This window comes from Ranitomeya variabilis, chromosome 1, assembly GCF_051348905.1.
Source record: "Ranitomeya variabilis isolate aRanVar5 chromosome 1, aRanVar5.hap1, whole genome shotgun sequence".
Taxonomy (NCBI): Eukaryota; Metazoa; Chordata; class Amphibia; order Anura; family Dendrobatidae; genus Ranitomeya; species Ranitomeya variabilis.
The window spans coordinates 740087140-740100542 of NC_135232.1; the positions used below are offsets into that span (position 1 = coordinate 740087140).

A 13403-nucleotide genomic window follows, 5' to 3' on the forward strand; every position below is an offset into this window, starting at 1 on the left:
ATAATGTCAGTCAGCAGCGTTCAAACTGTGAATAACAAATGGAAAGTAGGGGCTCTGTGAAAAAAACCACGGTCAGGTACACCAACAAAAATGTCATCCACAACTGCCAGTAAAATTGTGGCTGCTTCAAGATGCACAATAAGGAGGCACGTGAAAAAAAAAAAGGGGCTGCATGGTGGAGTCGTCAGAAGAAAGCCAATACTGCACAAATGCCACAAAGTATCTTGCATACAATATGCAAAACAGCACAAGAGACAAGCCTCGAAACTTCTGGAACAAGGTAATTTGGAATGATGAGACCAAATTTTAACTTTTTGGCCACAACCATAAACGGAGAGAGGTCAACAAGGTCTATGATGAAAGGAACACCATTCCTACTGTAAAGAACGGAGGTGGATCGCTGATGTGAGCTACAAAAGGCACAGAACTTGGTCAAAGTGGAAGGAAAAATGAACGCAGCACATTATCAGCAGATACTGGAGGCAAATTTGCACTCATCAGCCCGGAAACATGGGATGCACTTGGACGCTCCAACATGACAACGATCCAAAACACAAGGCCAAGTCGACCTGTCACTGGCTAAAACAGAACAAAGTGAAAGTTCTGGAGTGGCCATCTCAGTTTCCTGACCTCAATATCATTGAGCCACTCTGGGGAGATCTCAAGTTTGCAGTTCATGCTAGACAGACCATGAATTTACAGGAACTGGAGGCTTTTTCCCTAAGAAGAGTGGGCAGCTTTACCATCTGAGAAAATAAAGAACTTCATCCACAACTACCACAAAAGACTTCAAGCTGTCAATGATGTTAGAGAGGTAATACATGGTATTAAGAAATGGGGTATGTGAACTTTTTATCAGTCATTTGGAAGTTTTGGGTTGTCATTATGACTTAAAAAGAGAAAACAGTAGTTTGACAATAAATAGCTTCACCCAAACACTAACCATGAGTGGAGAAAAGGTTTTGGTATCATCATTCATATTCTCTGAAAAAAAGCCAAGAAAGCAAAAATTCTGCCGGGATATGTAAACTTTTGAGCACAACTGTACATCATATAAATGGTTAACCGAGTGTAGGGGCTTCCTCATTACCCCCATCGGCACCCTGACATCATGATTGTGTGGTCCTGATGTTTGCCACAGCAATTCACAGCCAAATAGCGGCCTTAGAGTCTCCGGCCTATAGCGGCCTATTCAGAAGTTAGCAACATTTAAATGGTAAAAATACATTTTTTCATTCATTCCTTAACATCGCCTGAAGGGTTAAAAAACTACCTGAAAGCAGTTTTCATTATGTCAGGGGGTGCTGTTTTTAAAATGGTATCACTTTTGGAGGTTTTCCAATATCTAGGACCCCAAAAGTCACTTCAAGTTTTGTAAATTTTCTTTAATCATTCAAAGTTTGGAAATTGCACATTTTTTAACATTTTTTGTCTAATTTCTGATTATTATTTTTTTATAAACAAACACAAAACATATAGAAATAAATTTACCATTAGCAAAGTACAACATGTCACGAAAAAACAAACTCAAAATCATTGGGATTTGTTGAATCCTTCCAGAGTTGTTACCACATAAAGGGACACTTGGCCAGATTTGAAAAGTTTGGCTTGGTCACTAAGGGGTTAAGGAATGAAGCTAGAATTGGTGTGAATCGTCCACAGGACTGGAAACACAGGCTATGGCAGTAATCTGTGGCCGCAGGACAGGAGTCCCGTGAACGCTTCCTACCTCCTGGCATCTGCAGCTCTTCTTTTGATTAGCCGGCCTGGATTAACGTTAAGATGCGGCTTTAATAGCTCCCGTCCAGTGACCACAGATTACCGTTGTGGCCGAACAAGCGGGTCCGACAAATCAATTTGCACTAACTCTTAATGTCGAAATTACCGCACCTTTTAATGCCGGCAGCTTCTGCAGTTCACGGTTATTGCTAACATTGAATCTTGAGGAGCTCTGTCGCTTTTCCTTCTTCACAACAGTTTGAGGGGTGGGTACCTTAATTTTCGATACCTGAGCTGGTGGGGGGACGTTATTCGCTTTTTTGTTGGACACCTAAAAGTTAAAGAAAAAAATAAAATAAGAATTAAGAACAATATAACAGACCCTAATAACAGATCTGGGGGTCTCCATTAGGCCCTCAGCTTTCATGGTAGCTAATCAGAGCGACCTTCCTTCCTTCAAACAGCTTAAGGCCGGCGTCACACTGGCGAGTTTTACGGACGTAAGAGCGCAGAAACTACGTCCGTAAAACTCGCATAACATACGGCACAATTATTCTCAATGGGGCTGCTCCTATTAGCCGTATATTACGGTTCAGTATTATACGGCTTTCTACGGCCGTACAAAATCGCAGCATGCTGCGTTTGTCAGCGTATTGCGCAAATAATACGCCAATGAAAGTCTATGGGGGCGAGAAAAATACGGATTCCACACGGACCTGCAGTGTGACTTGCGAGAAATACGCAGCGCTGTTAGTGAAAAGTCGGTAATTCAATTGCCGGCTTTTTCCTTCTCCTTCACAAACCCGACATGATATGAGACATGGTTTACATACAGTAAACCATCTCATATCCCCATTTTTTTTGCATATTCCACACTACTAATGTTAGTAGTGTGTATGTGCAAAATTTGTGCACTGTAGCTGCTAAAATAAAGGGTTAAATGGCGGAAAAAATTGCCGTGGGCTCCCGCGCAATTTTCTCCGCCAGAATGGTAAAGCCAGTGACTGAGGGCAGATATTAATAGCCAGGAGAGGGTCCATGGTTATTGGCCCCCCCGTGGCTAAAAACATCTGCCCCCAGCCACCCCAGAAAAGGCACATCTGGAAGATGCGCCTATTCTGGCACTTGGCCACTCTCTTCCCACTCCCTGTAGCGGTGGGATATGGGGTAATGAAGGGTTAATGCCACCTTGCTATTGGAAGGTGACATTAAGCCAGATTAATAATGGAGAGGTGTCAATTATGACACCTATCCATTATTAATCCAATTGTTGGAAAGGGTTAAAAAACACACACACACATGATTAAAAAGGATTTTAATGAAATAAACACAGCGGTTGTTGTAATAATTTATTGTTCTCGCAATCCATTTGCAAACCCTCGCTTGGCAAAATAATAAACGCACAATATACATACCTTCTGGTGAACCGTCTCGTCCCACGAGGTAATCCATCTGAAGGGGTTAACTAATATTACAGGCAGGAGCCCTGCAAATGCAGCTGTGCTCCGTGCCTGTAATCCCCGGCGAATGAATGAAATGTAGGTCATTGACCTACATTTCCTTCAGTCGCGGTGATGCGCCCCCTGGTGGATGTCCTCATATGACCTGGAGCGTGGGAAAAAGTTCCCAGGCTGCAGTTCATGAGAACATCCAGCAGGGGCGCATCACCGCTACTGAATGTAAGTATAGATCACTCTGCTTTCCTTTCAGCACCCGGGGGATTACAGGCAAGAGCGAGTGGTTTATCGCAGCTCGTGCCTGTAATATTAGTTAACCCCTTCAGATGGATTACTTCGTGGGACGTGATCTGACATCAGAAGGTATGTATCTTGTGCGTTTATTATTTTGCCAAGCGAGGGCCTGGAAATGGATTGCGAGAACAATAAATTATTACAACAACCGCTGTGTTTATTTCATTAAAATCCTTTTTAATAATGTGTGTGTGTGTTTAACCCTTTCCAACAATTGGATTAATAATGGATAGGTGACATAATTGACGCCTCTCCATTATTAATCTGGCTTAATGTCACCTTACAATAGCAAGGTGGCATTAACCCTTCATTACCCCATAGCCCACCGCTACAGGGAGTGGGAAGAGAGTGGCCAAGTGCCAGAATAGGCGCATCTTCCAGATGTGCCTTTTCTGGGGTGGCTGGGGGCAGATGTTTTTAGCCACAGGGGGGCCAATAACCATGGACCCTCTCCTGGCTATTAATATCTGCCCTCAGTCACTGGCTTTACCATTCTGGCGGAGAAAATTGCGCGGGAGCCCACGCCAATTTTTTCCGCCATTTAACCCTTTATTTCAGCAGCTACAGGGCTGAAATTTTGCACATACACACTACTAACATTAGTAGTGTGGAATATGCAAAAAAAAAGGGGATATGAGCTGGTTTACTGTATGTAAACCATGTCTCATATCCTGTCGGGTTTGTGCAGGAGAAATGAAAAGCCGGCAATTGAATTACCGGCTGTTCACAGATATCGCGCTGAATGACATCTAAATACAGAATATATATATATATATATATATATATATATATATATATATATATATATATATATATATATATATATATATATATATATATATATATATATATATATATATATATATGTTTTCCCTAACATTTGAGCACATAAATCCATTAGATGTCGGTTTTGCAAGCCTGCGCGAAAATCTCGCAGTACGGATGCCATACGGATTACATACGGAGGATGCCATGCGCAAAGTACGCTGACACACCCTGACTACGGATCACTATTTTGGGAACATTTCTCCGTATTACGGCCGTAGTACGGACGTATAATACGTGGCGTATTGTCTTACGCCAAGTGTGACGCCGGCCTAAATGCTGCAGTCGCCCACTCCTGGTATGAATGCTGGGGAATCCGGATGTCTGTAGTCTCAGTCTCCCTTTAAGCACCCACAGATCAAACTACTGACCCAGTTTCTTCCACAAGCTTGCATTAACCTCCTGACATCACGGCATGAGCAGACACAAGATCATTATACTTCTCTACTAGAATACGCTGCCCTGCTCTTAGCAACACAACTTGCTTCTTCCACATATTCCTAATGCTCCGCTATAGCGAAAAGATGAGCTAGCCATAACGACAACTACCCATCTGGCATCAAGAAAAAAAATCACCGTTTACATCCAGCAAAATGGCACGAGCGGCGTGGCCTGCCCAGTAGCATCTCTCTCTTACTGATGGCGGCACATGTGCAGCAGCATCTGTCAGTAAGACATAGATGCTACTGTGCGGGTGCGCGCTATTTTGCTGCAGGCACCGGCGGTGGTGCCTGCACAGTAGAATATAAAGGCAAGCGATCGATGCTACTGCACATGCGCCATCACCTTTTCCGTGGAGGAAAAAAAAAAAATTGGCTGCAGCAAAATGGAATTGGCGCTTGCGCAGTAGCATCTATCGGTAAGAGATAAATGCTACTGCACAGGCGCCGCCGCCGTTTTGCTGAATGTAAAAAGTTTTTCCTAACCCTCACAATAGCCAACAATATTTTAAGTGTCATCAACAATATTATCAACAATGTTATATGCATTATGTAAAATAGGAGGCAGGTCAGGGAAGGATCAGTGACCTGTCAGAAGCCATACAGATGAATATGTAAGCAGCGCACAACATAAAGACCCCCACAGGCCGCCCAAGAATCTCATTAACTGAAAACTATGAATAAAGATTAAACAGCCACGAGACGGATTTCATCACCAGGTATCAGTGTAATCAGTATAACAGCACCAACCTGACACTGTCTGTAGTTACTGTGCACAATCCTGCCAAGAGGGGCACTTTAAGCACACAACCATAATCTGGCGCCTACGTCCAGCAGAGATCTGCAATGTGTTCAATGTGTGATTTCTATACTTTTATGGTATTTTGATAATCAAAGAATATTATGGCACTGGCCAGGTCACAAGGAGGTGTCATCAGATCATCTGATCAACCCTGGTCACGCACCCAGCTGATGTGCCTATGCTCTAATAGGGCATATATGGACAGGGGACATTCTCGAGAGACTAGCCCTTTAAGATTACTTTTCCCCCCGTCTATTATAGCTCCGCCACCAGATTGTCATTTACATTCAGACTCAGTCTTAGCAGCACATCAAAGAAAGTCAATAGTGCTGAAAGTGTGCCGCCGAACAAACCCGTAAGATCGTCATCATGTGAAGCACACAGGAAGTCAGGTGTGCGCACAAGGAGACAAGATCTGAGGCCGCTTTGTGAAAGCGCTGCACAGGATCTGTAGAGGAATCAACCCCATCCCCCTTTGGCACTGCACAGAGATCTCTGCTGCTGAAATTCTGATTCCATTTGCTAAGTAAATGCCATTCACTTCAATGACGGCATGTGCTGGCGAGATGTATTTGGGGCAATGTAATCTTACAAAGTTTATCGGGTGCAGCTCACTTCTGAAGGTAGGCAAGCATGCAAGCCATGATGATCACGAGTGCATCCAAGTGTTGACAGGACAGTTACTGATGCTTATGTCCCAGAAATGATCTGCACTGGACAAACCCTTTAACACCAGGCACCCATTTAATGTAGGAAAAACTAAGCCATTAGAGGAGACAGTCAACAAGCCTGCTGACAGTTTCTAGTAACATCCACAAGAGCTGTGAATGCAGATGTGTAGTATAAAAGATGCTGTAATGTAACTCAGCTCCTAAGTGCCTCAACTTTGCAACATGCAAAGTCTGTGCAACATGTGCACACCATGCATTTAGGAAGAGGATTTTACAGGTGGAAAATCAGCTGCATATTGCAGCATCATGGATGATGTTATCTGCAGGTTCTGCAAAGAAAAAAAAATCTATAGGATAAATTGAGCAGCGGTTCAAATTCACAGCAAGTCAAATCTATCCTATGGACGTCATCCATTGCAATAGAAAGGGGGAAACATGCAGTAAAGCCGCAGAGGGAACATCCGCATATACCAAACTTCACATGCAGCAATTTGTTAGCATCTGCACCTTCATCTGGAGACGTGGGCTTGCAGAAATCCATGTTCTTGCCACAGACACACACACACACAGACAAAAGCCACTGGAATGGATTTTCATTTGCAGAAATATCTACCATGTCTGAATACACTCAGAGAATATCTATTCTTATCAGTCCTACCTTGGCACGGGTGGCTGCAGCGATGCCAGCTTACATACTGCACGTGTCTGCATGATCCGGCCCTCATACAATTTACTTACAAGAGATCAACACATGAAGCTGCCAAGCTCGCACCGAGCGGCTGTTTACACAGTGTCTAGTGCACAATGCGATGCAGATCTATCTCGCCAATATCACCACTTATGTCGGGCAGACAGCCAAAACGCTCCTGGTATTAAACGCCAAAACCCCCCTGGAACAGCTCATATTTCCCAGCTCAGCACCCTGTCGATTAGTCTAAGAAAGCTGCAGCACATCCGCAGAATTACTGCACTCCCCCTGTGCTGCCCCCCAAACATTTTGCATGTGGATAAGGAAGGGGCCCTGCGCATACACAGACACTGGAGGGAGTTGTAGTAAAAGTCACAAAGCTGCAGCCGACATGCTGCTGAAAGTGGGATGAGCAGCCACAGCGCGATCAATATGAATGCCAACTATTAATGACAAACAGACCGGACACAAGGATGCAGGCTGAGTGTCTCCTACCACCACGAGGAGGGGTGATAAATGTCTGACACACAGTAAGCACCATACATACAAAGAGCGTCCCCCTCCATGACTGGCCATCAGGGACCAAGTCTTGCTAGCATTATATGACATAGTAAGAGGGCGACCTCCAGTGCTTCCCAGAATGCCCTTGGATGCCGGCTGCTCCTTATTTCCTGCGCAGATCTAAGCTGTGTCCAATGTCGCAGCTCCCCTGCTCCTCTACAGAAAAAGCTTACAGCGTGCCAGAGCCGCACAGGGGCACGCAAGCCTCCTCGTCTTGTCAGCACTCACTTCATGCTCAGGGTTCTCTTGACCTTCTTTTCCACCTTTGCCACTTTTCCCAGTTTTCGGAGGTTCCTGAAAAGTACAAAAAAGAAAGAAAATAAAACTGGAAGTAAAATCAGATCTCTGTATTCCCGACAAGGACAGACAAGATCGGGGTCTCCAGAGGCTCCATGTCAGAGAGGCGGCTGAGATCACATGTGTGAATGGAAAGGTCTCTGGAGATGCGTCATACTGTCAGTGACCATGGGGGCAGGGAGGTTTCCTCACTTCCGGTCAATGGGGCTAATGAAGGATGCTATGGTCAGCCACTCTCCAGCAAAGCGGCTGGTAACAGGGAGTAAAAGAATACGGTCAATAAAGTGATAATTGAGGCGGTGGGAGAACTGTGCCCAGACTCGGAGCTTCTTGACTATGCATAGACCCCCCTAATCCTCCCCTATCTTTACAAAGGGGCCAGAATACATCCCGGGGCTCTGTTTTACCACAGCTTCCTGCCCACCTTGCTTAGTTCACATTCAATAATAGAAGTAGATTAGGGAACTGCAAGTTTAGCAATTGCTGAAGATCTTCAATGTGCACGGCTTCACCTGTATATTACAAATATCAAAGCTTGGACCAACCACTAGACTTGTCAAAGTACCTCGGGTTAATGGACTGCATAAAAAAACGCAACTTCTTACAAGCTAGCTCCACAAATAACCCGATAAAGTACAGCGTGAAATCATCACATCAAAATGACAAGCGGGGGACGAGATCTGCATTTTGGAGGATACTACAGAAAGTCTACCACCAGTGGGGTCTGTAACGATCCTCCCTGTTTGGCTGCACAGCGCCCCCCTCTGCCTTGCAGGGAACTTAGCAATATTCCATTGCTATCCCCAACACCGATAACGAGGATAAGCCGCTCCCAGGATCCTTGGGGACTAACCGCTGGGATGGCGGAAACTTTCATAAAAGAAATAAAGAGGTTCTCCACTACTGGACAGCATTTACTTAATACACACCAACCTGCTGCAGTGGCACATACACGATTCTGCTATTCCCTGCGAGTCATAACGATGGTGTGTCATATGACTGCTGCAGCCAATCAGCTTCCCACTTGCTCACAGAAGACGTCTACTCTTTCAGAACATTGATGAGCTGCAGCCGTTCAAGCGACCCGCCGTGAATAGCAGAGACAACATCACTGGAACAGAACAGCTGTGGAAGGGGAGAATCCACGGTTTTTACTTTAAAAGACACCCAGATGTAGTTAAGCAAAAGTTGTCCAGTGATGGACAATCCCTTTAACTAAGACTAAAAAAAAAATCCACCTTGTGCTCATGCATCAGATCACATAAAATATTTTCCGCAAAGGATTCTGATAAACGCAACAATACACTGAAATAATACAAGGAAATTACACCACAAATTAGAGGAAGCAAAAATACAAGTGGTTCAGACACTAAATACTGACTCTGGTAGAAATCTATGGGGGCCGTCCTCAGTGCCATGGTCACTTGGCAATTCTTACCATATACCGTGTTGTAGAGGCCTGGGAGAAAGATGGCATGTCCCAAAAGGGAATCGCCAAAGCAAGCGCCATAAATACACCGATCTAGTAGTCAATAGTCTCAATTATGAGGCATAGTGAGTGCAGCTCTGGGGTATAATACAGGATGTAACTCAGGATCAGTAATGTAATGTATGTACACAGTGACTGCCCCAGCAGAATAGTGAGTGCAGCTCTGGGGTATAATACAGGAGGTAACTCAGGATCAGAAATGTAATGTATGTACACAGTGACTGCACCAGCCGAATAGTGAGTGCAGCTCTGGAGTATAATACAGGATGTAACTCAGGATCAGTAATGTAATGTATGTACACAGTGACTGCTCCAGCAGAATAGTGAGTGCAGCTCTGGTGTATAATACAGGATGTAACTCAGGGTCAGTAATGTAATGTATGTACACAGTGACTGCACGAGCAGAATAGTGAGTGCAGCTCTGGAGTATAATACAGTATGTAACTCAGGATCAGTAATGTAATGTATGTACACAGTGACTGCTCCAGCAGAGTAGTGAGTGCAGCTCTGGAGTATAATACAGGATGTAACTCAGGATCAGTAATGTAATGTATGTACACAGTGACTGCACCAGCAGAATAGGGAGTGCAGCTCTGGAGTATAATACAGGATGTTACTCAGGATCAGTAATGTAATGTATGTACACAGTGACTGCACCAGCAGAATAGGGAGTGCAGCTCTGGAGTATAATACAGGATGTAACTCAGGATCAGTAATGTAATGTATGTACACAGTGACTGCACCAGCAGACTAGTGAGTGCAGCTCTGGAGCAGAATCCCCTTTCCTCTGACATACGGTGGTCACATGACACTCTATATGAGGTCAGTGATATTAGATGGTGCAGGGGGTGTACTTATTTCTGTAGAAGTGTTACAGATCACCATAGTAACCATCCCACCAATCTGACTGCGGCTCTCAGTCGGGTCTGTGCAATGAAGCCGCGTCCTGATTGGCTCCTCGCTCGCACTAGCTGTGAGAAGGCTCCGGGGACGAGAGCACGAAGTTTCCTCCCTTCCCCGCAACTTTTACTACTCCAGTCCCAGGCGGCAGGCTAGGCCCCGGAGCGCCCGCTAAAGTTTAATCCGTGCTGCCGCACCTCCAGTCACATCCCCCGGGGCCGCCGCACACTCCGCACACGCTGCGGCCGGATAGGGAAGACTCACTTTGTCCTTCTTGTTTTTATTCGGCATGGCGGCGCTCCTGGTGCGGCTGCGGCGGCTCTCGGTGACACTCAGCCCTCCCCCGCCCGCCTCCTCCGTGTATTCCTCTCACTTCTTCGCAGGCTGCTGCCGCAGCGCCTCACCTCCGGCCGCTCCAGCTCCCATTGGCCACGGCGAATCACGTGCCTCAACGTCTATAGGTCGAGTCCCCGCCCCGTTGTTGTGAACACGCCCCCATTACTCATTCTCGGGGGCTCTCGTGAGAGGCGGAGCGGGGTCTGAGTGCTCAGTCAGTGCGAGCTCTGGGGGTCGCAGGTGGGAAACTTCACGACTCGTCCATACAGGACTATATCACTCACAACACAGTGGCATGTCGGGACTTGTAGTTCTGCAGTCATCACTGCTGTTGAGTATGACAATGGACAACTTTACTAACTTTTACCTGTGCTGCCATGTGCTTTTTTTTTTTTTAAATATATAAAAACAGCTTTTTTCCTGGAAATACTTCAGACTAAACCATAATTGCTAAGCTAATTGTATTGTCATAGAGCTTAGCTTTTCCCATGCTGGGGCCTTTAGTCTCTGAGCTTTAGCTCTTTTTTTCTTTGCAGTTTCTTTGACCTTGAGGTGAATTTACTGAGAATCCTGGAAACATTGTCTTGAATGTTTTACCCTGTGAATAATATTTTTCACCATAGAATAAAATGGTGTTATAACCTATTCCTAGATGGACGGGCAGCTACAAACTTCTCTAAGATCATTGCTGATGTCTTTACATTTTTGTTGGAGGTAAAAAAAAACCTCCAGATCAGCAAACTGCCTAAACTTCTGCTTTTGTAGAGACGGTAACACTGGTAGGGTGTAACTACTTCTTCACACACGGCTTCTGCATTTTGGTAAATGGTGTAATTTGTCGAGTTGTTTGGGATTTACCAAATTTCATGTCCTGGTAAACAAATGAAAAAAAATTCTCCGTTATTAGTCCCTGTGAATCTGTGATCACTGGATCACATGTACTATATAGGACAATGAAGTGTAAAATTAGCGACCCCTTATGAAGCTACAGGCTGCGGGGTTGGGGGCAGACGATGATCATCAGAAGGGGCACCTTCCTCCATTTACAGCTTTATAACTGTCAGCGATCAGACCTAGCAGTTAGATTTGGATGCTGGCTGTGCCACACAGCAATCACCAGGGGAGAGTGGGCTCTGGCCCATGTCTGGCTCTTGGCGCTGTCCCTGCTTCACCCTTCCACAAGGGATGGTTGTACGGGATTCCCAACATTGAAGTTGCCCAGGGACCCCCTATCTCTAAAGGGGTCCCGTGTTTTTTGGGGGGGTTTTGCATACAAGAAAACAAGAACCATTTTTCCTCAGTGCGCTGGATCCCATTTTTATCCGTTTTTGGTCTTTGTCTTTTTTATACCATCAGTTTTAACCGTTAAACAGTATAAACTGGACAGCACATCCGAGCGCTATAAACACATGAAGATTGCCTACACTGATACATTGCACTAAGTCTTCAGCTATGTGAGCCGGACTAGATTACAGCAATTTTATACCTTTTGCATGAAAATACAGAATGTTTCTATTCACTGAAAACAAGCAGAGATTATGGAAACGGAGGTATTGAAATGCAAAGTATATTAGAGAGTTGCAGAGTGTCATTCTTAACTGATAGAGCTTTATTAATCTAAAGATAGACAATTCCTTGAAGATAGGCTTGGGTGATTGCAGCCCTATAGTCTGTGGGGGGCTCGTACATCTCATCTCCTTGCTGGCATTGAGAAGCTCTGGCCAGACATCTTTCCTCCCTGTATTCCCTCGGCTTCTGTCATTTTCCATCTAAATAATTTATCTCTAAAATTGTGTTTACCTTCTCCCTACTTATTGATGGGAGTGCAGCGGGCGGCATGTTCGCACCATCTGGCACCGCCACACTTGCAGTACAGCCTATTGCTGACTTGCGGTTTCCGGAATGACGTCTTTTAGTAATTTGCTAATTATACTCTTCAGCCAGAAAGAGGCGGTAACGTAACCGAGCCACATAGATGTCACAGTAGTTGCAAATGGGCTTACATCATATTTGGAGGTGGTCCTACAGAACCACCCACAAACAGATGGAGTAAGATGGAGGTGCTCATGCTCAATGACTTCATGCTAACTGCACAGGAGGATGGTGCTCATGCTCAATGACTTCATGCTAACTGCACAGGAGGCTGGTGCTCATACTCAATTACTTCATGCTAACTGCACAGGAGGCTGGTGCTCATGCTCAATGACTTCATGCTAACTGCACAGGAGGATGGTGCTCATGCTCAATGACTTCATGCTAACTGCACAGGAGGCTGGTGCTCATGCTCAATTACTTCATGCTAACTGCACAGGAGGCTGGTGCTCATGCTCAATTACTTCATGCTAACTGCACAGGAGGATGGTGCTCGTGCTCAATGACTGCATGCTAACTGCACAGGAGGCTGGTGCTCATGCTCAGTGAATTCATGCTAACTGCACAGGAGGCTGGTGCTCATGCTCAATGAATTCATGCTAACTGCACAGGAGGATAGTGCTCGTGCTCAATTACTTCATGCTAACTGCACAGGAGGATGGTGCTCGTGCTTAGTGACTTCATGCTAACTGCACAGGAGGCTGGTGCTCATGCTCAATGACTTCATGCTAGCTGCACAGGAGGCTGGTGCTCATGCTCAATTACTTCATGCTAAGTGCACAGGAGGATGGTGCTCATGCTCAATGACTTCATTCTAACTGCACAGGAGGCTGGTGCTCATGCTCAATGACTTCATGCTAAGTGCACAGGAGGATAGTGCTCGTGCTAACTGCACAGGAGGATAGTGCTCGTGCTCAATGACTGCATACTAACTGCACAGGAGGATGGTGCTCATGCTCAATGACTTCATGCTAACTGCACAGGAGGCTGGTGCTCATGCTCAATGACTTCATGCTAACTGCACAGGAGGATAGTGCTCGTGCTCAATGACT

At 45.3% G+C, this 13403-nt stretch overlaps 1 protein-coding gene across 2 annotated transcripts in view; it reads right to left on the minus strand.

The window, feature by feature from the left end:
- PPP2R5C (protein phosphatase 2 regulatory subunit B'gamma) overlaps window positions 1-10586 on the minus strand; it is an 83534-nt gene extending 72948 nt beyond the window's left edge. For both annotated transcript variants that reach the window (XM_077269211.1, XM_077269198.1), the window contains exons 1-3: window positions 10408-10586; window positions 7686-7751; window positions 1891-2050 (exon numbers count right to left, since the gene is read on the minus strand). In XM_077269211.1, coding sequence (XP_077125326.1) covers window positions 1891-2050; window positions 7686-7751; window positions 10408-10434 — 253 coding nt within the window. In that variant the 5' untranslated portion in view covers window positions 10435-10586. The remainder of the gene's footprint in view (window positions 1-1890; window positions 2051-7685; window positions 7752-10407) is intronic.
- Window positions 10587-13403: the final 2817 nt, after the last annotated feature.